The 27,207-nt window shown below is 51.5% G+C and overlaps 2 protein-coding genes across 4 annotated transcripts in view; one reads left to right on the top strand and one right to left on the bottom strand.

Annotated features, from left to right (window-relative positions):
• The window catches only part of HNF1A (HNF1 homeobox A), a 21,083-nt gene extending 6,130 nt beyond the window's left edge, over positions 1-14,953 (top strand). Inside the window, exons 2-10 of the mRNA XM_087424094.1 lie at positions 1,723-1,922; positions 8,054-8,240; positions 8,687-8,928; positions 9,767-9,918; positions 10,048-10,249; positions 10,946-11,137; positions 12,313-12,434; positions 12,519-12,663; positions 14,061-14,953. Of these exons, the coding sequence (XP_087280220.1) occupies positions 1,723-1,922; positions 8,054-8,240; positions 8,687-8,928; positions 9,767-9,918; positions 10,048-10,249; positions 10,946-11,137; positions 12,313-12,434; positions 12,519-12,663; positions 14,061-14,188 (1,570 nt within the window). The 3' untranslated portion in view covers positions 14,189-14,953. The remainder of the gene's footprint in view (positions 1-1,722; positions 1,923-8,053; positions 8,241-8,686; positions 8,929-9,766; positions 9,919-10,047; positions 10,250-10,945; positions 11,138-12,312; positions 12,435-12,518; positions 12,664-14,060) is intronic.
• Positions 14,954-15,953: 1,000 nt separating this feature from the next.
• On the bottom strand, positions 15,954-26,250 carry C35H12orf43 (chromosome 35 C12orf43 homolog). 3 transcript variants are annotated; one of them, XM_087424093.1, is made up of 6 exons: positions 26,014-26,250; positions 21,217-21,259; positions 20,938-21,036; positions 17,996-18,069; positions 17,335-17,425; positions 15,954-16,834 (listed from the first exon to the last, which is right to left on the bottom strand). In XM_087424093.1, the coding sequence occupies exons 1-6, from the start codon at positions 26,195-26,197 to the stop codon at positions 16,483-16,485; spliced, it is 843 nt and encodes a 280-aa protein (XP_087280219.1). In that variant the 5' UTR covers positions 26,198-26,250; the 3' UTR covers positions 15,954-16,482. The 3 variants fall into 3 exon arrangements, with proteins under 3 accessions (XP_087280219.1, XP_004430176.2, XP_014642544.2); XM_004430119.3 differs by having other exon boundaries at positions 26,084-26,240; XM_014787058.2 differs by having other exon boundaries at positions 15,954-16,831; positions 26,084-26,240.
• Positions 26,251-27,207: the final 957 nt, after the last annotated feature.

Below are 27,207 nucleotides of genomic sequence, written 5' to 3'. Positions count from 1 at the left end.
GTTCTGTCTGGGCGCACGCGGAGCTTCTCAGTGGGTTTTCACAGCTGCATCGTACGGAGCCACCGCAATTTAGTTATCAGCGTCCTTTCGCTGGACACTTAGGTTGTTTCCAGTCTTTTGCTGGGGCAAGCAACGTGGCACGAATCACCTCCTCCTAGTGCCACTTGTCCCACATGCCAATATCGGAAGGCTCAAATTCTAGAAGCAAATTGCTGAGTCGAGGGGGTGAGAACACAGGCTCTGGAATTGTGCAGACGTGGGTTCAAATCCCAGTTCTGCCTGTTTCAGCGCTGTTGTATCAAGCTGCATTTATCTGACACACATTTGTACTATAAACAGGAGAGGATGGGGAATACAGGGTTGAGACAGAGCAGGAGAGGGACAGAGAGAAGAGTTTATATAGTACAGGCAATCTGACCCCACAGCGAGCAGAGGACAGGATATGAGTGTGGATGTACCCAGGTCCCTGAGTCTCTCTAGTGAGAGACTTTCAGCCCAGAGTGGGATTCTGGGGCTCAAACACTCACGTATTTCGTACAACAAAGCCTCTGAATGCCAACCCCTAAGCCCTTCACCTGGGACTTCACCTGGTTGAAAAACCAGCCGCCTGCCCCAGTGCTGTGGGGAAGCTGGTGGGGCCACTGCCCAGGGTTCAGTGTGGATTTTCAGGAGGCGTTTTGACCCTCAGTGATTTTTGCCTGATAGGCTGGCTTAGCACTGAATCCCTCAGGTGGATGGGGCTCTGCTGGGCTGGGTATGTGACCTTGGGCAAGAGATACAATGCAAACACTCTTAGCCTCAGTGGCCCCGGTAAAGTGGGAGAATCATGTTTCTCTCCTTGTTTTCAGACTCAACTTTTTTTCCAGTAGGTCTCCCTCATCCATTCACCCTACCATCCATCCATCCAACAACCATCCATCTACTCATCCATCATCTACCATCTACCATCCTGTTTATCCATCCATCCCTCCATCATCCATCCATCCATCCATCCATCCATCCATCATCCATCCACCCTACCATCCATCCATCCACCATCTACCATCCTATTTATCCATCCATCCACCTACCTACCCACCTACCCATCCACCCTATCATCCATCCATCCACTCATTCATCCATCCTTTCCATCCATCCGTCCACCCACCCACCTACCCATCCACTCTACCATCCATCCATCCACTCATTCATTCGTGCATTCTTCAAGGGCATACTCTATGTCAGGGCTAATTTGGGTGCTGAGAACCACACAATTCCTGCCCTCAAGGTGTTCACAGTCTCTCACAGTGGCTATGACGTAGCTACAAATAACATTTCCAGGTAGGATGAGGGGAGGATCTTTACAGGAGGCACAAAGGTGAGGACCCTCCCCATCTGGCTTCTGCAGCTTCCAGTGGGAGTCTGTTCATGTCTACATCTGTGTCCATATGTCTGTGTGTCCATGTGTCTAAACTTTTATCTGTTCCCATGTCTGTGTGGAACTGGTTGGGGCCTGTGACCACATGTCCGCCATGTGTCTATAAGTTTCTGTCCCCACATCCATGTGTCTGCGTCCCGTGTCCTGGCATGAGTGCCCATACCTCCCTGTCCCTGAGCAAGGTGCAGGCCCCCGGGCTCCACACCCACTTTCATCCGCAATACCCACCCCCAGGGGGGACAGGGCTCGCAGCACCCGGGCACCCCGGCCCTGCCTGAGCAAGCCCTGTCCTTGTCCCCTCCCAGGGAGGACCCGTGGCGCGTGGCGAAGATGGTCAAGTCCTACCTGCAGCAGCACAACATCCCCCAGCGGGAGGTGGTCGACACCACCGGCCTCAACCAGTCCCACCTGTCCCAGCACCTCAACAAGGGCACCCCCATGAAGACGCAGAAGCGAGCCGCCCTGTACACTTGGTATGTCCGCAAGCAGCGAGAGGTGGCCCAGCGTAAGTAATGACCCACTGCAGCCCCGTCTTCCCTGGCGGGGCTCGGGGCTCTGCGGCCAGAGGGTGGGGGCTGGAAGCTTTGCCACCCCATTACTCGGATGGGCAGACTGAGAGGAAGTCAGTGGGATTCAACCAGCATTTATTATCTTTGATGCCCCAGGCACTCTGGAGGAGGAGGGCTGGTCCTGGGCATCCAGAGATGGACGAACTGGGCCCCTGCCTTCCAAGAGCTCTCTGTGTAGAGGGGGAGCAGGAGAAAAAATCATTAGGATACGATGAGACGTGCATTATAATGTGATAACAACAACAACAAGAGCTAGTGTTTGTGGAGCACTCACTGTGTGCAGGCCCAGTGCAGCGTACTACATAAAGTCTTTCAAAGTGTTGAGCTGGCGGTGGAGGAGAGAGTGATCTACTCTTCCTCAGAGAGACAAGGGCATCTGGAAGGATCACACTAGAAGAACGTATGACCTTTTGACTAAGTCTTAAAGTGTGAGTCAAATTTTGACCCACGGAGATGCAGGGAAGGGTGTTTCAGGCAGAAAGAACAGCATGAGTAAAGGCTCAGAGGCGAGGTGGACGCTCAGGGAATCCTCCACTGCAGACCCGGGAAGACCTGGAAACCCACTATTATTTGGGGAATGGTGGGTTTCCTTACTCGGGCCTCGCACCCCACAAAATCCCAAGGGCACGTTCACACTTTTGAGCCTATGTATAAAAATTTTTTTGCTATTTCTTTTATGAATTATCCAGGTTTAAAAAACAGCAATATATACTTAGTTAAAAAAAAATAGAAGAAAATAAAGATTTTACAATAAAACTTAGGTGTCCTTCTCCTAAAGCAGCCACTTGGTATTCCCAATCACGTATGAATCCTTTCAGAGATATTTTATGCATGTACTAGCAATATATAATATATATATTTTCCCTTGCTTTTGGAAGGGCTGCTAGCTATTCTGTTATTCGGAGGCACCGTTATTTGTTTAACTGGCCCCCTACTGAAGCACTTCTAGGGTTTTTCCAATCTTCTGTTATAACCAGCTGCTTCAAAGGACATCCTTCTCTGGATATGTTTGTGCTCACATGAGGGTGTGTGTATAGGATCAATTCCTAGAAGTGGAATTCCGGGTCACACAGTAGCTGCTTTAAAATCTTTGATAGATCTTCCCATCTTTGTTCCCACTACAAAGACGTGGTGACAATTTACACTCCCACTAACAGTAAAAATCACTGTTGAAAAAAAATAATGCACGCAATAGACATCTCTAATCCTGACTCCACACCTAGTCCTCACCCCAATGATGGAGATGTTCACTTCCTACTGGACTGAAATACACTCTTGGAAAAAACTTACAAAAAAAGTTCACTTCTGTACTGATTTAATTTGTATGAGAACATTAAAGATTTATTTTGAAAATCTGTTGGAACTAGGTTTAGTTTCTGAGGGGACTGTCTCCTCCCCAAACCATCACTGGAAGATTGTATAATATTAAATGAAATGCATATGTATTATTGAGTTATTATTGAGAGAACTGTAAGGAATGTAATCAAGGATTTCAGCCTAGAGCTGGGAATACAGAAGCAAACTGTGGCCCAAAGAGCCTTCCCCCGAGAATTTTTAACTTTAAAGGAGACATTGGAGAAGTTGAGATGCAGAGCATTCAAGATCTGACTGAAGTATTAGCACTCTTTGGTAACAAGGGACAGAACTCCAACTCAGACTGATATAAGCAAAAAAGGGAACTTACTGGCTCATGGATATGAAGAGTCCATGGCTGTTTCAGGTATAGCTGGATCCAGCATCTCTTGGCTCTATTTTCTTCTATGTTGGCTTCATTCTCAGACAAGCTCTCCTCACATAGGCAAAGACAGCCCTGGGAGCTCTGAGCTGCCATCCTGCCAGCTTAGCAACCTCAGAGGGAAAAGTGCACCTCTTTTTAGCTATTTCTGGCTGAATGACTCTTTTTTTTAAATAATGTAAACTTTTAAATGATGTATAACATATCAAAAGTGCGCAAATCCTAAGGATACAGCTCAGTGGATTTTCACAAATTACCAGCTGCCCAGAAGCCCCCCTCCCACTGGCAAGAATAATCACTATCCTGACTTCTAGCCCCGTAGGCTAATTATGGCTGTTTTTGAAGTTTATATAAATTGAATCATACAGTCATACAGTGCCTCCTTTCATTTAACACTACGTTTGTGTAATTCATCTGTGTGGTTCCATGTCATTGTAGACTGGCCATTCTCATTGCTGTATGTGAATATTCCATTGTGCGAATACAATGTATGTATTCTTTCTTCTTTGATGGACGTTTGGATTGCTTCTGAGTTTTTGCTATTGCCAACAGTGCTGCTGTGAACGTTTCAGTATGTGTCTTTCACTCAATGTGTATATACATTTCTGTTGGGTGTGAATCACTGAATCAAAGAATAGACATAAGTTCGGCTTTAGTAGGTGCTGCCAAATAGTCACTAATTTGCACTCCCACCAGCAGTGCTGGAGCATTCCAGGTGCTCTGCATCTTTGTCAGCACTTGATAATGTCAGTCATTTTTATTTTAGCCATGGTGGATGTGTGGCGCTATTGCATTGTGGTTCTAATTTTTATTTCCTTGATGACTCCTTATGTTGAGTATCTTTTTGTATGGTTATTGGACATTTGGAAACCCTCTTTAAGAAGTGCCTATTCAAGAAGGTCACTCATTTTTCTTTCGGATTGTCTGCTTTTTTCTTATTGATTTGTAGGAGTTTTAAAAAATATACCCTGACTATAAGTCCTTCTTCAACTATATGTACTGTAAATATATTTTCCCACACTGTGGATTGCCTTATACATTCTAAATGATGTCTTCTTTTTTATGGTTTTATATTCTTTGGTGAAATTATGTCTTTTTTTTCAGTTATCTTATTGTGGTCATATTGGTTTATAACATTGTATAATTTCAGGTGTACATTATTATATCTCAGTTTCTGTATAGACTGCATCTTGCTCACCACCAATAGTCTGGTTTTTATCTATCACCATATATATGTGCCCCTTTACCCCTTTCACCTAACCCCAACTCCCTTCCTCTCTGGTAACTACTAATCTGTTCTCTTTATCCATGTGTTTGTTTATCTTCCACACATGAGTGAAATCATGTGGTGTTTGTCTTTTTCTGTCTGGCTTATTTTGCTTAACATAATACCCTCAAGGTTAAATGATGTCTTTTGATGAACAGAAGTTCTTAATTTTTTTCCTTGTGGTTAGTGCTTTTTGTGTCCTATTTAAGAAATCTTTGTCTAATCCAGGGTCATGAACATATTCTCCTATATTTTGTTCTAATAGCTTTGTTTTACTTTCCACATTTAGGGCTGCAGTCCAGCTGAAATTGATTTTTGTGTATGGCATGAGGTAAAGAGTCAGGATTTTTTTTTTTTTTGGTGAGGAAGATTGGCCCTGAGTTAACATCTGTTGCCTATCCTCCCCTTTTTCTTGAGGTAGATTGTCCCTGAGCTAACAGCTGTGCCAATCTTCCTCTATTTTGTATATGGGAGGCCACCACAGCATGGCTTGATGAGCTGTGTGTAGCTCTGCACCTGGGATCCGAACCTGCGCACCCCAGGCTGCTGAGTGTGAACTTAACCACTACGCCACTGGGCTGCCCCCCACCCCCACCTTTTTGACAAGTTGCTTTGGCCTCAGTTTACAGATGGAGATACTAGTGCCCAGATTCATTTCTTCTCTTGTGTTAATTGACTACCAAGCACCATTTATTGAAAGACGATCCATGAACCAATCACAGTGGCCAGGGGTATGTGGTGTTCTTGTTGGCCAGAGAGAGGTCGCCCCACCTTAACCAGATGGGCTGAGAAGGGGGGAGAGGGACCCCCAAGGAAAATCAGTGTGCTGTTTCTGAAGGAGGAAAGGATGCTATGCAGGCAAAGCAGGTACCTACCGCTGGGGAGTTCTCGGAGAATGAACAGACGTTTGACTGAATGAGTGGGGCCCTAGTCGAGAAGGAGCAGGTGTGATAAACACTCCCCAGTTGTGAGAGGCAGTGCGGTACAGTGGCTAAGTGCAGGGTTCTGGAGCCGCACTGCCTGGGTTCAAATCCTGGCTCTGCCACTTGTCAGCTGTGTGGCCTTGGGAAAGTTGTTTACCCTTCTTGTGACTGTTTCCCCATCTATATAATGGAGATAAAATACCATCTACCTTGTGGAGCTGCCCTGAAGGTGAAATTTGTAGAAATGCCTGGCATTTAGGAAGCAAAAGCATCAGCTGCTGTTGTTATGTGTAATTTTCCTGCCAAGTGTTCTCTGAACTCCTCCTGTCCAATCCCCAATGGGGTAAGTTATCTCCTTTGCATGTTTGGCAATTAAAAAAATAAACTTTTGGGCCGGCCCCGCGGCTTAGCGGTTAAGTGCACGCGCTCCACTACTGGCGGCCCAGGTTCGGATCCCGGCGCGCACCGATGCACCGCTTCTCCGGCCATGCTGAGGCCGCGTCCCACATACAGCAACTAGAAGGATGTGCAGCTATGACATACAACTATCTACTGGGGCTTTGGGGGGGGTGGGGAGGAGGAGGATTGGCAATAGATGTTAGCTCAGAGCCGGTCTTCCTCAGCAAAAAAAAAGAGGAGGATTAGCACGGATGTTAGCTCAGGGCTGATCTTCCTCACACACACAAAAAATAAATAAATAAAAAAAAATTAGGGCCGGCCCTGTGGCTTGGTGGTTAAGTGCGCGCGCTGCAATGCTGGTGGCCCGGGTTCGGATCCCGGGTGCGCATCGAGGCACCACTTCTCCCTCCATCCTGAGGCCGAGTCCCACATACAGCAACTGGAAGGATGTGTAGCTATGACATACAACTATCTACTGGGGCTTTGGGGGGAAAAAATAAAATAAATAAAATCTTTTAAAAAAAATTAAAAAATAAACTTTTAACTTTAGAATAAATCTAGGTGTACAGGACTACTGGGCAGATAGTACAGAGAATTCCCATATACCCCAGACCTAGTTTTCCCTATTATTAATATCAGTATGGTACCCACATTGATATATTACTGTTACTAAGTAAAGTCCATACTTTATTCAGATTTCCTCAGTTTTCCCCTAATGGCCTTTTCTGGTCCAGGATCCCATCCAGTTGTAGACATATTACATTTAATTGTCATGCCTCCTTAGGATCTTCTTGGTTGTGACAGTTTCTCAGATTTTCCTTATTTTTCATAACATTGACAGGGTAATTTTTTTAAGCTGAAATATTTTAGTTTTTTTGGCCAAGTCATAATGTCCTGTACTCCAGATCTTGTCCTGTACTCTGCCAGGCAAGATGGCCAACGGAGGGTCAGTGTGAGTGGGTACTCAAGCCACAGCTGCTGAGAATGATGGACTCTGAGCCAAGTGGGCTTCTAGTGGCTTCTAGGTTTGGCTTTTGATGGGTCTAACCCCACCTCTCCCTGGAGCACTGGCATCTGCTTCTGCCTCCTGGCACTCAGATGGTAAGGACACTCCCGCTGCTGCGCCCCTGACTCAGAATCTTCCTTCTGTTCTGGCACTTGTCTGTCCCATACCCTAGGTGGCCTGCTCAGAGATAATCTGATAGACTAGTTTCCATAAAAGTGGAACAAGCTGAGCAGGGCTAGCTGGGTCTCGTCTCTCCTGGCTAACACTTACACTTTTAGCTTGATTTCCAAGTCTGGAATGTTGAAAATAGCTCTGAATCTACTCAGGAGATATGGTTCAAGTTTCTGCTCTACTATGTGACCCTGGAAAAATATTTAACCTCTCTGAACCTCAGCTTCCTCATCTGTAAAAGGGGATGACATATGTGTCAAATGTGAACAAATGCTGATGCTTACCTGGAGCCTTGTATTGAGAAGGATTGTGAGTTTATATCTTGGCTCAGTAGAAAAGTGTGCAGGGGTTGATTAGTGATGTCTGCCTTGGACACAGGTTAAGAAAGGGGTGGCACGTGTGCTGTGTGTTTGTCATTACTGGATTAGATGATTTTGAAGTTCTAGCTGTAAGCTCCTCTGGCTCAGCACCCTGGGAATGAGGAAGAATCAGGGGCATGGTCAGGTGAACTGATGTGGGAAGGTGGGAGTGGCTGATGCCCTGCTCATGGTTCTCTGTGCCTACAGAGTTCACCCACGCAGGGCAAGGGGGGCTGATTGAAGAGCCCACGGGCGATGAGCTACCAACCAAGAAGGGGCGGAGAAACCGTTTCAAATGGGGCCCAGCATCCCAGCAGATCCTGTTCCAGGCCTACGAGAGGCAGAAGAACCCCAGCAAGGAGGAGCGAGAGGCGTTGGTGGAAGAGTGCAATCGGTAGCTCCGCTGGCGGTGGCAGGGCTGGTTTGGTCTGGGGTTGGGCCAGGCTGGGGAAGGGGAGGGTGGCTCTGGGTCCTGAGGGAGGCTCCACAGTCCTTGAGAGCTCCTGCTGTTGGCCCAGGAGTTCTCAACTCCTGCTCAGGGTCTGGAACCCAGCTCCATTCCTGGCACCCACCCCCCACCGACCCAAGCAACCCTTGAGTGGCTGCTCATCTCCTTCATGCTCACTACAACCCTATGACTATTTTGCTCACTTTGTGACTGGAGAGACTAAGAGAGGCTAAGTCACCCGCTCAAGGTCACACAGCAGAACTGGGATTGGAACCCAGGTCTGCCTCCTCAAACACTCAGGTGGAGCCCCACTTCTCAGAACCCTCCCTGCAGACCCAGGAGAGGGTTCCACTGTGCCTGGCCTGGAGGCTCACGAGTGGCCATTTCTGCAGGGCGGAGTGCATCCAGAGGGGGGTGTCACCATCGCAGGCACAAGGCCTGGGCTCCAACCTCGTCACGGAGGTGCGTGTCTACAACTGGTTTGCCAATCGGCGCAAGGAAGAAGCCTTTCGGCACAAGCTGGCCATGGACACATACAGTGGGCCGCCACCGGGCCCAGGCCCGGGCCCTGCACTGCCCGCCCACAGCTCCCCGGGCCTGCCCCCATCTGCCCTCTCCCCCAGTAAGGTCCACGGTGAGTGCTTTGTGGGCAAGGGGATTGGGACCATGGGTAGAGGGGACATGGAGGTAGGTGGGAGAGTTAGGGAGCACTACCTCAGTGGTAGCAGCCACCCAACCTCTTAGTACTTCAGTTTGGTTCTGCTCCACTCTGTTTACACTACTCTATGCACTCCACTGACCACTCCACTCCATCCACTCCAACCTAGCTTGATTTGGGTTACTTCAATTCAATCCATTCATCTCAGATCAAATAAATTCAATTCATTTCAGTTCAACTAAATTCAATTCAATTCTGTTCAACTCATTATAATCCAATTTAGTTCACTTAAATTTGGTACAGTTCAATCCAATCCAATTTCCAATTGATTCAGTTTAACTAAATGTAATTCAAGAAAATTCAGTTAATTTTGTATAGCTCAGTTCAATTCAATCCAATTCAATTTGGTTCAATTCAGTTCAACTCAATCAAGCTCAATTCATTTCAGGTTCAATTCAACTAGATTTAGTTTCATTTAACTAATTCCAGTTCATTCTATTCAACTCAGGTCACTGCAGTCTAATTTCATTAGCCTCAATTCAGTTCACTTCAATTGTCTTTTATTGAGTATCTACTGCATGCCAGGTGTAGCACTAGGCAGTGGGGGTAGCGGGGTGGGGCATGGACCTAATAAAGTACAGCCCTTGTGTTCAGGCAGTTGGAAGCAGCCAGGACAAGGCCTGGCAGGAGGTGGACACTCAAGCAAAGTTTGCTGGCTGCATAAAGAAAGATGGAGCGAGTGGCCTAAGCACACTGATGCAGTTTGGGGTGATGGGGGCCATGGTGCTAAGGCTGGACACTGCTCCCACTCCAGGTGTGCGCTATGGACAGCCTGCAACAAGTGAGGGGGCGGAAGTGCCCTCAAGCAGCGGTGGTCCCTTGGTGACAGTGTCTGCACCCCTGCACCAAGTGTCCCCCACAGGCCTGGAGCCCAGTCACAGCCTGCTGAGCACTGAAGCCAAGCTGGTGAGTGTTCCCACCTGGGTGGGGAAGACCCTTCCAACCCCATCTTCCCTTGGCTGGGAGATTCTGGAGCAGTCCCCAGGGAGACAGTGTGGGGCCCCCACCCTGACTCAGCTTGGCTTCTCCTCCAAGGTCTCAGCAGCTGGGGGCCCTCTGCCCCCTGTCAGCACCCTGACAGCACTGCACAGCCTGGAGCAGACATCCCCAGGCCTCAATCAGCAGCCCCAGAACCTCATCATGGCCTCGCTGCCTGGGGTCATGGCCATTGGGCCTGGTGAGCCTGCCTCCCTGGGTCCCACGTTCACCAACACAGGCACCTCCACCCTGGTCATTGGTAAGCTGGTGGGGATGGGGGGGCATGTGTGTGTGGGCGCTCATGGGGCTCCCATAGAATCTAGGAGCTGGAAGAGCCTCTGGGACTCATTCATTCATTCATTCATGTATTTATTGAGCGCCTACTCTGTGCCAGGCTCTATGCTACTTTAGTGATATACAAGTGAACCAAACAGACCAAAATCTCAGTGACCCAAGTGGGGAAGCAGACAATGAACATAATACGTACATTTTATAGTGCCTTAGAAGGTACAATATCTGTGGGAAAAACAGAGCTGGGGAAGGGGAATTGAAGTTTTCTAGTTTTTTATTTTTACAGCCCAGAAAGACTTTATTGGCAGGGACTACTATGCAGAAACTCAATATATGAAACAGATGGGGAGCTGCTGGGAGAGGGGAACAGAGTTAAGCCCCAGGGCCTTTGCACTGCTGTGGAACCCCAGGGCTCCAGGGAACCTAGTTTGACATATCCCTTGCCCATATATGAGCTAGAGGCTCAGAGAGGGGGAGTGACTTGCCAGGGCCATGTAAGTTAGTGACAGGTCCTAGTGCAAAGGTGTTTCCTGTCTGCCTCGCCCCCTCCCCTAACCCACTGGCTCAGGGAGGGAGGGATGGTGCCTCCAGGGGGTCTGTGCTGGGCCTGGGGAGGCAGTGGAGTGGTAGAAGGCCTGGCTGACTCCTGCCCCTCCCGCTGCAGGCCTGGCCTCCACGCAGGCGCAGAGTGTGCCAGTCATCAACAGCATGGGCAGCAGCCTGACCACCCTGCAACCGGTCCAGTTCTCCCAGCCGCTGCACCCTTCCTACCAGCAGCCACTCATGCCCCCTGTGCAGAGCCACGTGGCCCAGAGCCCCTTCATGGCCACCATGGCCCAGCTGCAGAGCCCCCACGGTGAGGGCCCAGCCCACGGTGGGGGAGGCAGTGGGAGAGGCTGGCTGTGGAGCACAGGGGAGGGGTGGCTCAGCAGATGCGGTGGCTCTGCGTGCGTCTGGAACAAACGTGAGTGCTTCTGCGATGGCGGGGGTCTGCGGGTGCTCAGATGAGCGCCTGTGGCTGGAATATGCTTCAGCGTGTGAACACGTGTGGCCGTGTGTGTGTGCACGTTTGTATGAGTGGATACACATCGGAGTGTTTATCCGTGTTTGCACGTGCACACTCACGTGTGGGAGTACTGGTCACAGTCCTTTCTCTGAAACCCTTGGCCATACGTATTTCAGGATTCACTATTTTCAGTTTAGAAAGGTGATGTGGTGGATGGACCATATATTACATAACACTCCCAGCAGGGTGCGGGGCAACACCCTGTCATCAAAGCACCACGACCGCTACAGGAAAAGGCAGAATTCCATGAAGTAGGTTCACAGAGACTGACCTCACCTCACATCAGGTTCAGGTTAGATTTTGCCACCATATGAGCTCTAGTGCCAATCTTACGAAAAGCTCTCGGTTTTCAGACCTTTTTGGAATTTGGAACTGGGGCTAAGGGATTGTGGACTTGTATCTCTGTCTCTGTGTAACTGCTTGAGTGCACATATTATGTGTGTATGTGCATGGTTACGGATTTATCCGAGTCAATGTGAGAATATGTGCTCTGTGGGGTTTTCTGCGGTGTCTGTGCGTGTGTGGGAGTGGGGGCTGTAGGTGGAACTCTGGGTTACATTTCGGAGAGGAGTCCTGGAGGTGGGGATATGCTGCCCTCCGCCCTGCCCACCCCTAACGGTGGCACCGGCCCTTCCCTCCGAGGCCTGTACTTAGCACAACAGCACCTGTGCCTCCTCTGCCCTTTCACATCTGTTGTCTCCAGGTGACAGGAGGAGCTGGGTTTGGGTTCCCGGCCTCCCCCAGGCTTCTCTCCACCAAGCCATGCTGAGCAGGCCCCTGTAGTTGGGGAGAGGGTGCAACTCCTCTGTCTGGAGCTACCAGTTTTGGAAATCAGCCCTGAGTCCCCAGCCACTGCCCCACGCCCCACATCTCCCAGAGCACCCAGCCTTGAGGCCCTCCTGGGAGGGGTCCAGCCTGGCCCACAGTGCCATGTCTGTATCCTCTTTCTCCTCCCTCCTGGCCAGCCCTCTACAGCCACAAGCCGGAGGTGGCCCAGTACACCCACACGGGCCTGCTTCCGCAGACCATGCTCATCACTGACACCAGCAACCTGAGCGCCCTGGCCAGCCTCACGCCCACCAAGCAGGTAAGGCCCAGGCCTGCCCTGACCCCTTCCTCGGGCCCTCCCCAGAACACAGCCCGGGGGCTCAGGAGGCTGCTGTTTCCCCAGGTCTTCACCTCAGACGCTGAGGCCTCCAGTGAGTCCGGGCTTCATACGCCGGCGTCGCAGGCCACCACCATCCACATCCCCAGCCAGGACCCTGCTGGCATCCAGCACCTGCAGCCTGCCCATCGGCTCAGCACCAGCCCCACCGGTGAGCGGCCTTTCCCTGCTCCCTCCTTGCGGTGCCCAGTCGGGGAGGAAGGTGTGCAGCAGCCCAGGGTCAATGGGAGGGGCCACGAGGCTGGCACTGGAGGGCACCCATGCTCCCCTGAACTGAGCCAAGAGGGGGGTGAAACCACAGGAAAATGGGCACATCTTACAGGAACATCTCAGTGAGTCGGTGAGGAAAAAGATGAGGGAATGGGAGAGGCAGCGGGGGCTAATGAGGAGGAGGAAACCGGGCTTGCTGTGGCCGGAAGCAGCTCCTGGAGGCGGTGGTTTGCTCAGGACTTAGCATTCTTTGAATTCGTTGCCAACATTTAAAACCAGGAGCTTTCCTAAAGAAATCCAGATCTCTGGCTTCTCTTGGAAAATTGGAAGGACTCGTGTTCCCACGCAGCAACAACGGAGCGTGGGCCCTCCAGGCCCCGCGTCCCACTCGGCCCATTCACCTCCATGCCCCGTAACCCGAGTCTGCGACCCACAATGTCGTGGTGAAGGGTGGGCACTCTCGAGTCAGGCTGCTGGGCTGAGGCCGGGGTGGCCACTTGCCAAGTGTGCAGCTTCGGGCAAGCTGTGCCCCCTCCTTCAGCGTCAGGTTCCTCCATCCGGCCCTGGCGGCTGCAGTGACAGCTGCTGAGGGCTCCATGGTCCAGGCTCCATGTGGACCGTGAGGCGCACGTCATCGGCCCTTTATAGCTGAGACAGCGGGCACTCAAGGAGGGGAGGGACTTGACCTTGCCTCCGACAGCTACCAGCTCCAAACTCAAAGCCTATTCTCTTAACCATCTCAGTCAGGGTTCTCCTGAGACACAGAACCAACAGGAACATATATATATTTAAGGAATGGGCTCACATGACTGTGGGGGTGGGCTGGCAAGTCTGCAAGCTGTAGGGCAGGCCAGCAGGCTGCCAACAGAGGCAGGAGTTAATGCCGCAGTCTTGAGGCAGAATTCTTTCTTCTCTAGGAAACTTCAGCTTTTGCTCTTAAGGCCTTCAACTGATTGTATGAGGCCCACCCACATTATCGAGGGAAATCTCCTTTAAAGTCAACTTACTGTAGGTGTAAACCATGTCCACAAAATATCTTCACAGCAACACTTAGATCAGTGTTTGCCTCAATGACTGGGTACCATAGCTTAGCCAAGCTGATGCTTAAAACCAACCACACCACCCGACCAGGGCTTCTCTGTTTCTTCTAAAATGTCCTGAGGAGGCCACTCCCTGGGTGGCCCTGGAGCCTGGCTGGGGGTTCATAAGACCCGAGGGTAGAGGTCTGACTTTGGGGTTCCTGTTATCTGCTGTAATTCAGGAGGTGGTGAGTCCCCCTAGGGAGGGTGGGGTTGGGGGGGTTTGGCGGGCGGCCAGCAGCCTCGTTTGCCTCTGCAGTGTCCTCCAGCAGCCTGGTGTTGTACCAGAGCTCCGACTCCTCCAATGGCCACAGCCACCTGCTGCCCTCCAACCACAGCGTCATCGAGACCTTCATCTCCACGCAGATGGCCTCTTCTTCCCAGTAACCATGGCAGCCGCCTCCCAGGGGCTGGGCCCTGGAGCCTGCTTGGGGGGTGACGAGGACATTTGAGCCTGTGAAACTTTCGCTGCCACGGGGCTGCTGCCTTTCCCTGCAAAATTGTGCCTCAGTCCCCTCCCTGTTCTGCCTGCGTCAGAAAGGGAGGGTTCTGGGGCGCCCCAACCTGAGGGCTGCTTCAGTTGCACAAGAGTGGACCGCTGAGAGCTGGGAAGCAGAGCTTGTTCCTGGCAGGACGTGGGAGGGACTGTCCCTGCTGCTCAGGTAAATCCTGTCACTCGGAGCAGAAAGGGGCAGCCTTTGGACTCTGGTACCCCCAGCTGGGGCCTGTGGAGAGCCCCGGGACCCCGAAGGGAACTCTGGCAGCCACACCTCTCAGGACACAAGTTTGCGTAGCTGTGACTTGCTGAGCTCCGAGAGGCCCTAGATCAACGTGAGCCGTTCTGTCACCTATGCCCCAACCAGGCCACTCCACCCTGCCCCCTTCAGCTACTGACCCAGACGGCCATTTACACCTACCCCGTCCCCACTCACCGAAGCATCCCGAGTGGCTACTCTGTGCCAGGGCCTGGGGCTCCCATGCCCAGGCCCTGGGAGAGCTCAGGCTGACAGGGAGGGCATGCGGGGCTCTCCCAATTTCCCTCCTCTTGAACCATCCACTCTTCTCCGCCCCCCCGACCTCCAGTTTTCCGGACATTTGTTTTCCCGAGCATCATGCCTTCTTACGCCAGCCTGGCATCTTGCCTCTACTGGAAAGCCCCCCTCAGGGCCGGGAAGTCGTTCTTGCTCCTGTGGGAGCTTCGTGACTCTGCGCCCAGGTTCCAGGGCAGCAGCTCCTCTGGCCTGCGGGGCCCTGCAGAGCCTTGCCTGGTTTGGGGGAGAAGCTGCTGAGCGCAGAAGACAGCAAGGCCTGAGCAGCTGCAGAGCTGAGGTGCCCAGAGCGAGGAGAGCCACCTGTGTGGACAGGACTGACGCCTGAAGCTTGGGAGCCCAGCCGGCTGTGGACGGGGACGGGTCCAGGCGGTCTGCAGCCACCCTGAGGAGCCTGAGGCCCTGAGCCACTGGGAGGGACAAGGCAGCTTGTAAACCCAGGGCACCTGTGACCTCACCTCCCTGGGGTGCTGCAGATAACCTGGCCCTCTGTGGCCACCCTCCAACCTGGGATTGAGGAAGGGGCTGGGGGCGGAACCAGCACCCCCTGCAGCTTGCAGCCAGCTCAGGGCGAGCCTGTACATTTATTTAACTTTTACTAAAGTAAATGAGGAACATACTGGAAACTTCGTGCTTGTCCACGCATGGCCCAGATGGTGTTGGGCAGGCAGAGGGAGGCTGAGGCGGGCCAGGCACCCGAGGAGAGACGGGCTCCAGCACACACTCTCACACCGCCTCTGCCTTGCTCTGCTGAATCTCTGAGGCAGGTGATGTAGCCAGACTTGCACCTTAACCTTGAGCTTCTGCTCCCTTCTTGCAGAACACCCCTGAGGCATGAAACCCAGGCCACAGGTGCTGTGAGCACCCTGAAGCCTGAAGCTGAGGTGCAGGCACACCTCTTGGGGTGTAGGCAGGAAGACCCCCCCCTGCAATGCTCACTTAAAATGTCTCATCCAGACTCAGCTCGGACCAGGAGGCAGCATCCAAATCACTTTGTCACGTTTTGGGTCCCTCAACAATTCATTTTCGATAACCTACTTGGCTCAGAGACATGATCGTGTGTGGTATATTCACAAATGTGGAGAAAGAAAATTCTGGAAAACTAGAGGGGAAAAAAAAATCTCTCCTTCTTTTTCAGATAATGTTATACCAAGTCTGTGTGGCCTGGAGGGAAAAGTACAAAACTCTTTCTGGGCCTTGGCATCTCAGGGACCCCTTCCTTCATTTTTCTTAAGACTGTCTCCCACACCAGGCTGAGGAGATGGAGGCGAAGGAAAAGGTGTCCCTTCGCTTGCTCACCTCAGACAGCACTGGGGAGATGGAAGCTTTACCACTTGGCCATCGGTCTCGGATAACTCGAATACTTCCTCCTTCCTGAGGCCACGGAATGTTCTGGTACCACAGGTCTGCCCCAGCCCCCAGTGGGAGCACAGAAGGGTAGGCCTTGCTTAGGCTTCTCACCCAGCAATCACGTCTCTGCCCCAACCCCTGGGCAAGCCCCAGTCACGGGCAGAGTCTGGACTTGCCAGCCAAGTCCTTGAACTTGGAGAGGGAGGCGGGGCCTGGAAATGCCCTGTCCCCAGCGGGCCCCTCGTCCTTGGGGTAGTTGGGCTCCGTGCCCACGGGCTGGGGTCAGTTTGCAGGCACGGCTGCTGCATTCTTTGTTGGCGGGAACGGGGAAGCCTCATTGCCCTTCTTTGCCTTTTTCTTCTTTTTCTTCTTTTTGGTCCCAAGTGACGCCTGGTCTCCGTTGAGCTCGGGTGACTCCTTTTCCTGCTTGCCGACTGTGGCCTTGCTTGCGGAGGTGGCCACGGCCAAGTCGGGGCTGGCCTCCTTCTTGGCTTTCTTTCTCAGCTTCCTTTTCTGCTTTCTCGCCTCCTTCTCCACCTTGACAGGGCCGTGGATGGCGGACTCCTGGAGAATGTCGGAGACTGACACAGCTGCCTCCCGGCACCGCTGCCACTCCTGGGCGCTGTCCTCGCTGCTGCAAGGGGAGGGCAGCCTGGGTCAGCTGCAGTCGGGACGGGGCCCCAAAGCTGCGCTCACTGCCTTAGTCCAAGCCACCAGAAAGAGGCCACGGCGGGAGGCAGTGAGAAAGCTCAGGCTTGGGAGTAAGGCGGACCTGGGTTCCAATACTGGCCTCTCTGCCTCCCAGCTGTGTGACCTTATTAAGTGACTTAACCTCTCTGACCCTCAGTGTCTTCTTCTATAAAATGGAGATCTTAACTGAGCCCAGGCCTCACAGGGATGTCCCAGGAGTGAGGTGTCTGGCACAAGATGGGTGCTCAAAAAGCAGTAAACATCCACCGCCAACCCCCAGTAGAACCTCTTCCCCTCCCGTGAGTGTACTGTTTCCCTAGCAACCTGGCAGGACTCCTTCTTGGCCTGGACCTGACTGGAGTCTGCTTGGCTATTCCGGGGGACCGGCCAAGGCAGAAAGCGGGCAAAAAGGAGGGAACTGCAGGAGAGGGCGTGCGATCTCACCTGGAGCTGGAGGGCGAGCGCTTCCGGCGGGGCTGGGGAGAAGCTCTCTTCTCAGGGCCTTCGGGGACGGACGTGAAGAAAAGGCGGAAGCCTAAAATGCAAAGGGGCAGAGTCAGCGCTGCCAGGGGCCGACCCCTCCTCCCGGGTGCTGAGGCTGCTGCCTCTGCCCTCAAGGGGCTCCTAGCCCGGAGGCGAAGATCCGGGAACCGCTCGTCCAACTACACAACGATGCCTGTGTGATGAGAGGCACGCCTGGTGCCTGCTGAGGCCACAGGACAGGCTGCTGGAGCGGACGCCAGCTGCCAACAGGTCAGCAAGCCCTCAGAGGCTTCTGGAAGCCAGCAGTTCAGCCTCCTGCCTAAGGCAGCTTCCTGCGTGAGCCGGGCGTGGGACAGAGCAGCCGGGAGAGGCCGACGGTGCGGTGGTACGGAGCTCCTGCTCAGGGCTGCACAGGCGCAGCCACTTCCCACAAGTGACTTCCCTTCTCAGAGCCCCAGCTTCCCCTCCAGTGTCCCCTGTAAATGGGGGTACCATCGCAACACCCGCCTCGTAGCGGGGCTGTGCGGATGGAAAAGGACACACCACAGCTGTGCTTCCCAGCCCCAGACTCACGGCAGGCGCTTAACAAACGGAAGCTGGCATTAATAGAGTAGCTACTCACCGTCGTCCTCTGGGGCGACCCTCTGTACCTCAGCCTCTGTCGGCTCCCTCACTACTTCTGAGATGGTAATGGAGCTAAGGGAAGAGGAGATGGTTGATTTAGGATAAGATTTTGGGTAACAACAAAAAATAAAAAAAAATTAAAACAATTTTTTTCAGTGGAGGGGATGGAGCATGTGGTCTTAAATGCAACAGCAGACAGCACACTGGCCTGCGAGAAAGGCCAGTACCAGGGCCGGCCCAGTGGTGCAGGGGTTAAGTTCATGCACTCCACTTCAGTGGCCTGGGGCTCGCAGGTTTGGAGCCTGGGCGCGGACCTATACTACTCATCAAGCCATGCTGTGGCAGCGTCCCACATACGAAATAGAGGAAGATGGACAGAGATGTTAGCTTAGGGACAATCTTCCTCCAGCAAAAAGAGGAAGATTGGCAACAGATGTTAGCTCGTGGCCAATCTTCCCCACCAAAAAAAAAAGAAAAAAAAAAGAAGGCCCATACCTACAGCCATAACATGCTGAACAGCCCCTGCCAGCTCAAACTGTACTGCTTCATTTGTTTAAACCCCACTTTATTCCAGAAAGTGCTGAGGAAGTTTTAAAGATATTCACAGTACAACAAAATGAATGCAATTTCAAATAGGACAAAGAGAAGATAAGGGCAGGAGGGACAGAAAGAGCTGGGAGTGTCGTCAGGAAGTCCTACGTACTTGCTAGAGAGAGCATATACCTTTTCCTCTGAACTTCCTGGTTGCAAGCATGAAAAGGGAAACACGACCAGTCTAGAGAGATTGTTCAGAGCTCGCTTCTAGAGCAGCACAGACCTTTTTTTCCTTAATTTTTTTTAAAAAATTGAGATAATTATAGATTGACACGCAGTTGCAAGAAGTAATACAGAGAGATCCCATATACCCGTCACCCAGTTTCTCCCTATGGTAACACTGCATAACTGTAGTCCAGTATCACAACCAGGAAACTGACAGACAGATAATCCATTGGCCTTATGCACCTTATTCAGAATTTGAGAGACTTGCATTCTGAATCCTGGCTTTGCCACTTCCTAGCTGTCCCCTTTGGCAAGTGACTTCATCTCTCTGAGCCTCTGTTACCCATCTGTACACTGGGGATGCCAAGAGTCCCTACCTCTGAGGGTCGTGACAAGGATTAAATGAGACCGTGGACATCAAGCACTTTGCACAGAGCCCGGCCGCAAGCAGGTGTTCAGGAAGTGGTAGCTCCGATGGGGATGAGGATGACTACCTCATCCAGATGCGCAACAGGCTTCACAGGCCCTCTAACAGAAAAATCAACCAGATCTCTCCAGAAGCACAGAGAGCAGGGAGAATGCCGAGACCAGGAAGCGTGACTCTGGAGAATGCTGACGGAGACGTCACCACACCCCGCAGAGCACAACGCGCTCAACACCGTCCTCGCGGCAGACACGGCAACGCGCCGGGCACTTCCTCCTGACTGCCCTCCATCCATGCCAAAGGCCTCCCTCACAGCCTCGTGCAGGGAAGCAATCCGGGAGAGAGCGGGGACGATGCTGTCCAGGCCTGACTCTGACCCAAGTATCTGGACCCGGTTCAGCGTCGGTCCACAGGGGACATTCGGCCATGTCTGGAGACACTGGTGGTGGTGGTGGGGATGCTACTAGGGTCTAGTGGGTGGAGGTAGGGATGCTGCTAAACATCCTACAATGCACCGGACAGCCCCCACAACCAAGAACGATCCAGTCCAAAACGTCAACAGTGCCAAGGTAAGAAACCCTGATCTAACCAAGGGACCAGCTGGAGTGTCATTATCTCTGAAGAGAAACACGGAAACCCTGCAGGGAAGATCCTGACCGTGGTTAACCAGCCGGGCAAACGTCCGCTGTGGATCCCTGCAGCCAGGCAGCCTTGCTCCCCCTGGAGCCGAACAGGCACGATGGAAAACTGCTCCCACAGGCTGAAATGCCAACTGACCTTCCTAAACACACTCACCACACTCTCGAGTTGGGGGTCTGCACTAATGCCGCGGTGGTTCAGGCTGCTGAGGTCTGGCCCAACACTCTGTCTCAGAAGAGCAGCTGGTTTACACTTTGGGAGGACTCATCTGTCCTTTTTGTTGCCTACTTCAAATGGAAGGACTACCACCTGAACACTCTCATCCCCTTTCAAAACCTGCTAGGCTTTGCCATCAGGAATGGAGCTAGCCCAGCACATCCCAAAACGTGTTCCCTGCTACGTTATCAGTCTTCCATGAAACAAAGGCGCCATGGCCAAATGAGTTTGGAAAATGCTGGGCTAACCAAAGTTACACAGGTCTCTTTACTGCAGGCCTTCTCAGAGCCTTGAATATACCATTATGACTCTGAATCCCCAAGAGCACAGGGGGTATGCACACTGCAGTGTTTCCCAACTTCTTAGCTCTTGGACCTCTTTTTTCTAGAGCCACTACTGTGGACTAGTACTCCCTGGCACCTACTCTCAGAACGCCGGCCTGGATCTTTACAGACTGTATTCCCACTTGTGAGTAGGCGCACTGGCACAGTGCCTGAGATACAGAAACCTCCCAAGAAATAGTAATCCCGCCTGTCCCTTGCCCTCTGCTGGTGGGAGTGCGCTCCTGCTTCTCGGGGTTCCTCTCATTCTCATGGCAGCAGGCTAACGCAGCGGTTAGGAGCACGGCCTTTGGAGCCAAACACACTTGGGTTCGAGTCCCAGCACCGCTCCTTGCTCCCTGTGACTTCGGGCAAATGCTTCTTCTTGGGGGGAGCCTCTGTTTCCTCCTCTAGAGAACAAGGACAGGACCTATGTGGTAGGGTGACCACAAACACAATGGGGTGACGTACGCCACGTGCTCGCCACGGAGCCCACCCGCGCACCTGGAGCCCCCAGCCAACGTGAGCCATCACTGTCCGCATTCCTGAGGGCAGGAGAAGAGAAGGGGCGCTGCTGGGTACCTGTCCAGTAGGGCTCCCAGCTTCTTGGCCACGTGGGCTCGGAACTCGGGGGTGGTCTGCAGCTCGTTGCCGTCTTGCTCGTGCTCATCCACCTTATGCCTACAACACACACAAAAGGCCCTCACTGCCTGCCGGCTCGGACGCAGCCCCATGAGGGCAGGGACTACGTGTGTCTCATTCACCCTAATATCCCAGGGTCTGACCTAGCATCCGGCACACAGCAGGGGGTCAGTATTTGTTGAATGAATGGATAAAACTTGAACCAAAAGTGCACAGTACCTGAGGCTCGGCTGGGTGGCTGGCAACCGATTATTTGAGGCATCTGTGGAAATAATGAGTTGAGGCATTAATAGAGGAAATGCCAATAACAGTATCTGTTGTGTGCCACGCATGATTTTAAGTGATTACATGTATAACTCATTGAATCTTCCCAACAACTCCACTAGAGGCCTCACCATTATCTCCATTTTGCAGAAGAGGAAACCGAGGCAAGGAGATGGAAATACCTTAGCCAGAGTCAAACAGTTAATAAGTGACAGAGTTGGGACGAGGACCCAGACCATCTGGCTCCAGAGGCCCCCTCTTAACCACCACGCCGAATGGGCAAGTCCAGTGTAATTCGATTCTAGCATTTCCCGAGCCCCCCCTATGCGTCGGCTGTGTGCTGGGTGCTGTGCAAGAGAGAGGAGAAAGTGCTCAGTTATGCTAATCACATTTTCAAGCCAAGACACGGGGGATGCCTGGCCTGGTGGCCACTCACTCAACCAAATCCTGAAGGTCTAACATTAGCCGGTGGTGTTCCAGGTGCTGAACAACATAGATGGAGATCCCAGCCCTCAGGGAGCTTACATTCTAGTTGGCGGAGACAGATGACAAAACACACACACACTTCAAACATAAAATTAGATAACGGTAGGGCCGGCCCTGTGGCTTAGCGGTTGAGTGCGCGCACTCCACTGCTGGCGGCCCGGGTTTCGGATCCCGGGCGCACACCGACGCACGGCTTCTCCGGCCATGCTGAGGCCGCGTCCCACATACAGCAACTAGAAGGATGTGCAACTGTGACATACAACTATCTACTGGGGCTTTGGGGGAAAAATAAATAAATAAATAAAAATTATTAAAAAAAAAAAAATTAGATAACAGTAAATTTAGGGAAAAAAACAAAGCAGGGGAGGGCAGTGGGGAGTGCTGGGTGGAGGGTCATCCTATAAAGGTGGGCAGGGACAGCTTCACTGACAGGTGACATCTGAACAGATCTGAGAGGTGAGGGAGCGGGTCAAGTGACATCTGGGGAAGAGTCTTCCATGGAGAAGGAAGAGCATCTGCAAAGGCCCTGAGGCAGAAGCCTGTCTGGTGCGTTTTAGACCCAGCGAGGAGGCCAGTGTGGCTGGAGCCCAGTGAGCTGGGGGAGCAGCGGAAATGAGGGACTTGTGGGGGCCAGACCACGGAGGGCTTGGTGGGCCAGTGTAAGGACCTGGGCCTTGAGGGAGGGGAGGAAGGACATACATGGACGTAGGATTTACAGCCCCTCTCTGGCTGCTGTACGGAGACAGATGGCAGTGGGGCAAGGGCAGAAGCAGGGAGCCTGCTGCAGTCCTGACACGGTGAGAAGTGGCATGCTCTGGATGTGTGTATTCTGAAGATGGAGTCAATAGGATTTTGCTGAGGGACGGTGCGAGAGTTGAGCGCAAGATGGGGTTTCTGACTTGAATAGTGGGACAAAACGTGCTTGTGTAATTGAGGGGCCAACTGAACAAAATGGACACTTGGTGACTCTGGGCCCAGTGCAGGGCCACAGTGTATTAAACAACTCCCGGGGACAGAGTTCGCTTTGTGGTCCGTTGTCACCGTGCTCTGGAGCACCACACGGAATGCCAAGCGCCCGATGCTCCTGGAGTTGGGGAACGTGGAGGCCCAGCAGGGACAGTCTTTAAAGACCTGGCCCTTCTTGCTGAGCACGCAATCACGAGGAACAGGAGTCTTTCCTCCGCCACGCCTGCAGCGCCGTGAACGGAAGGTAGTGTCAGGGAACAGATGCAGTATTAGACCCCAGGCCCCCGAAGACAGAGTTCAGTTGAGCCCCGGCTCTTCCACCGACAAGCTGTGTGATCCTGGGCCAGTCACTCTACCTCCCCGAGCCTTTGTTTTTCTCATCTATAAAATGGGGACAGGACTACCAACTTTCCACAGTTAGTGTAAGGACATCATGAAGCGCTATATTGTTTGGGCACTTGGTTTGCGTGTCCATCTCCTCCCTGGATTGTAAGCCACTGGAGTACGTGGTCTGCCTCTTTTTGTCTTTGTATCTCCAGCTCTTGGCATAGTGCCTTGGTGTGAAATAAACGTTGCATAAAAGAATCAAAGGGTACGTTGCCCTAAAATTAAAGTGGTTTGAGGGTCTGAGTGATCAGTTCCTCATCACTGGATCTAAGAGCTGTATCAGGTTTCGCAGTAATAAAATAGTGACCTACATTTCCACACAGTCATGGACCAAAGGGTAGGAGTTCTTCCCAAAATAGGCACTTGTCTGTGGCAGGGAGTGGCTAACAGCAGTTAAGAGCACAGACTTGGAGTCAGCGACCCAGATTTATGCCTGGTTCTGCCACTTACAAGCTGGATGACCTTGGCCAAGTTATTTCAAGTTTATGAGCATCAGCTTTCTCATCTGTAAAATGGGGCTAATAATTCCCTCTTTGTGGTATTGCTGGAAAAATTAAACCACACAACAAATGCCAAGTGTTTAGAACAGGGCACACAGTGAGTGCTCAATTCATAGTGGCTATTATTACTGGAATTGCCCAAGAAAGTATGTCAAGTGTCCAGTATCTCGTCTGGCACATAGTAGGTGCTTAATAAATAAAAGCACTTATTATCAGTAGCTATGTCTGCTTTGATCAGCAGGGGATTTATGATGTCCCAAGAACAATGAGGGGCAAAGCTGATCCCTTGCGTGCCACTTCTCACATGTATATGTCTTCATATGTTGGTCAAAGCTTGTTCATGTTTGAGACTCATAACCACCCTACGAGTCAGGCATTTTACAGATGAGGACACTGTGGCTCCCAGAAGTTATGTTACTTGTCTAGGACCAGCATCAGAGCTGGCACTTCATATCAAGTCCTGCTTCCACTGCCACACAGGAATCCATTCTGCCAAGGCCGAAGCAAGTGCGCTGGGAGTCTGGCTGGAGCCTCAGCCGCCTCATTCACTAGAGAGGTGCCTTTCTGGCAAGTTCATTCTTTCAAGAACTATTTTCCTGAGCACTATGCTAGGCCCTGGGGATACCAGGGTGAAGGGACAGGCCAGATCCCAGCCTTCACGAAGTTCACATCACGGAACCTCTCACTCAATAAATATTTGTGGAGCAAGTACAGGCCAGGGTTGATTCAAGGTGCTGGGGATGCGGGGATGAAAGGAAAAAAGTCAAGGCAAGTAAAGAGGCAATTGGAGGAAGAAAGGAAAGCACTTATGAAGGGACTCACACAAAGTATGATGGTGGCACAGACAAGGCACATAACCCAGCTTTCCTGAAGAGGTAGGGTCTCAGCTGTATTAAAGGATGAGGGGGAGTTAGGCAGGAGGGGGAAAGCAGTCCACGTAGAGAGACCAACCACGTAACTGCTGCCATTTATTGGGCCATTAACATGTGCCAAGCACTGTAGATGCATCATCTCAGTTACTTCTCAACTTTATGGGGTGGGGACCACCATTATTCCCACTTTACAGATGAGGAAATTTAGGTACAGTGAGATTTAAGTACCTTGCCCAAATTCTCACTGCTAGTGAGTGATGGAGAGGGAAAGGCAGATCTGTATATAGAACCTGAAGAAAAAACTGCAGAGTTATGGTGCCCAGAGATCAGAGGGCATGGTATGGTCTGGAGACTACCTATGGGAAGTGCAGTGTGGCAGGAGGGCAAGAAGGGAGAGGCAGGCAGGGAACGGATTACCAAAGGGCTTGTAAGTCCTTTTAAACAAAAGCAGGGGTTTTTGGACGGACCTGGAGGGTATCATGTTAAGTTAAATAAGCCAGAAAGAGAAAGACAAACAGGGCATGATTTCACTCATATGTGGAAGATAAACCAACACACGCACAGATAGAACTGTTTGGTGGTTACCAGGGGCTAGAGGGGTGAGGGGTGGGCACAAGGGGTGGAGGGAAGCACTTATATGGTGACTGAGAAACAATAATGTACAACAAAAATTTCACAATTAAAAAAAAAAAAACAACAGGAGTTTTTAACCTTGCTTTGCCATGGCCTGCTCTGGCAGTCTGGCAAAGCCTAGATCCCTTCTCAGAATGTTTTAAATGCATAAAATACAACATACAGGATTACAAAGAAAACCAAAGATATGACATCCAGTTATCATTAACAGAAAAAACCAAATTTGGGATATTAATAATCTGTGCTTATTAATGCATTAAATAAGATATACTGATGGGTCTAAAAATTACTGTAATTTTAAAGGAGGGATGAATGTAAACAATTTTTTTCCAACATTTTATTGTGAATAAAATGATATTTGGGTATATCTGCAAAGGCTGTAAAGAGATATGAAAATCTGTGACTTTTGTTAGGACAAACTAACAAGTATTGCCAAAGCTACCGCGGCTTGTCGCTTACGTGCGTGATGCAAAGAGATGCTAAATTTCAAACAGAGCTTAATGCAAGTAAAGATGAAATATTTTTCCCATTCCAAATTCACGGACCCTCTGGATTCTATCCATGATTAGGTACCCCTGTGATGAGGGGTTTGGGATTTATTGCCAGGGCACTAGAGTCACGGTCAGAGTCATGTGAAAATGTGCTGGAGGCGGGAAAAGGCTGGATGCGAGACTCCAGGAAGCGGGATGCCGCAGACGTCTCGGAGAGGTGGCGGGCTGCCCAGTGTGCAGCAGTGAGGATGGACCGAAGGAATCAGAGTCAAGAGACATTCAGGTCCTCAGTTTCCCTGACTGGGATAACGGAACAACCCTTTCCGCTGCACCTGCTAGCACTCTGAATCTAAATCCCACCCAGTCCCTGGAGCTCTCTCGGGCAAAGAAGTCGAGTCCCGGTGACTCCGTCCTCACCATCCATCCTCTCCGGCCCCAGGGGAAGATCCGACGCCCTTCGACCAGACTCCCCAACACAGTCCCCTACCGGCTCTTGGCTTCTCCGGCCCCCTCGGGCGCTGCTCCAAGCCCCAGGCCGGCATCGCCGCTTCGCGGCACCGTGCCAGCTCCTCCGCGTCGCTACTGCTGCTGCTCTCCGCATCACTCACGGCTCCACTGGGCGCCGCCATCTTGAACCCTCGCAAAGGATTGTTGGGAATCGCCTCCACGACCCCACGTGAGACCGGGAAGCGCAGGGCATTGTGGGGATTGTAGTTATCAGACTCAGGCCGCCATTGTCCGTGAGCTGTCCTGGGGATTTCCTCAAACGTGAGAGCTGAAGGGGCATAAGAGATGAACTTTTCCATCCTTTACTTAATGAGGAAAATGAGATCTACAGAGGGGAAGGAATTGCCTAAGGCCACGCAAGGAGTTAATGAAAGAACCAGGATGGGTTCCCAGATTTTGATCCAATGTAGTTTCAATATTGTTTATGTATTCCAGTAATTCCGAAGTCCATCTGCGCGTCAGAAACAGCTTAGGGAGCTTGTTAAAATGCAGATCGTTGGGTCTAATTAAAAATTAACCGAATCGGAATCTCCGAGAGGTGGGACTCGGGAATCTGTATTTGCCCCAATATCCTAGGGCCTCGCTACTACTCAGCATAATCCGTGAACCAGCAGCGTTGGCAACACCGCGGAGCTTGTTAGAAACGCAGAGCCTCGGCCCCGGCCGACACTTGCGGAATCAGAACCTGCATTTAAACAAGATCTCCAGGTGATCTGCGTGCGCATTCAAGTTTGAGAGGCACTATCCTAGGAGACTCCGATGCACAGTTTGGTTTGGGCAACATTCTGCAGTTTTATAGCTCAGGACTTCTCCATCCTGCCTGCGCATTGGAAACATTTGGGGAATTTTTAAACACTGACTCCTAGGACCCACCCAAGGCCAACACGTTAGAATCTCTGCAGTTAAGGTGCTCCACATGAAGGAAGAACAAAATCACCTTTGTCTTTGGAATGCTTTTCTTCATGTTTTATCTTTGAAGCTGAGTGTGTCAAAACTTGCTTAATAAACTCTCTGATCTTGGTCTTTTCTATTATGAAAGAGAGGAAGGTGACTGTCTCCTTTTTTTAGACAAGAATTTGCCCACTACCTACAATGTGGGCTCTA

This window comes from Ceratotherium simum, chromosome 35 (assembly GCF_057802395.1).
Source record: "Ceratotherium simum simum isolate JZ-2026a chromosome 35, ASM5780239v1, whole genome shotgun sequence".
Classification (NCBI taxonomy): domain Eukaryota; kingdom Metazoa; phylum Chordata; class Mammalia; order Perissodactyla; family Rhinocerotidae; genus Ceratotherium; species Ceratotherium simum.
This window is presented reverse-complemented; position numbering and strand designations above follow the sequence as displayed.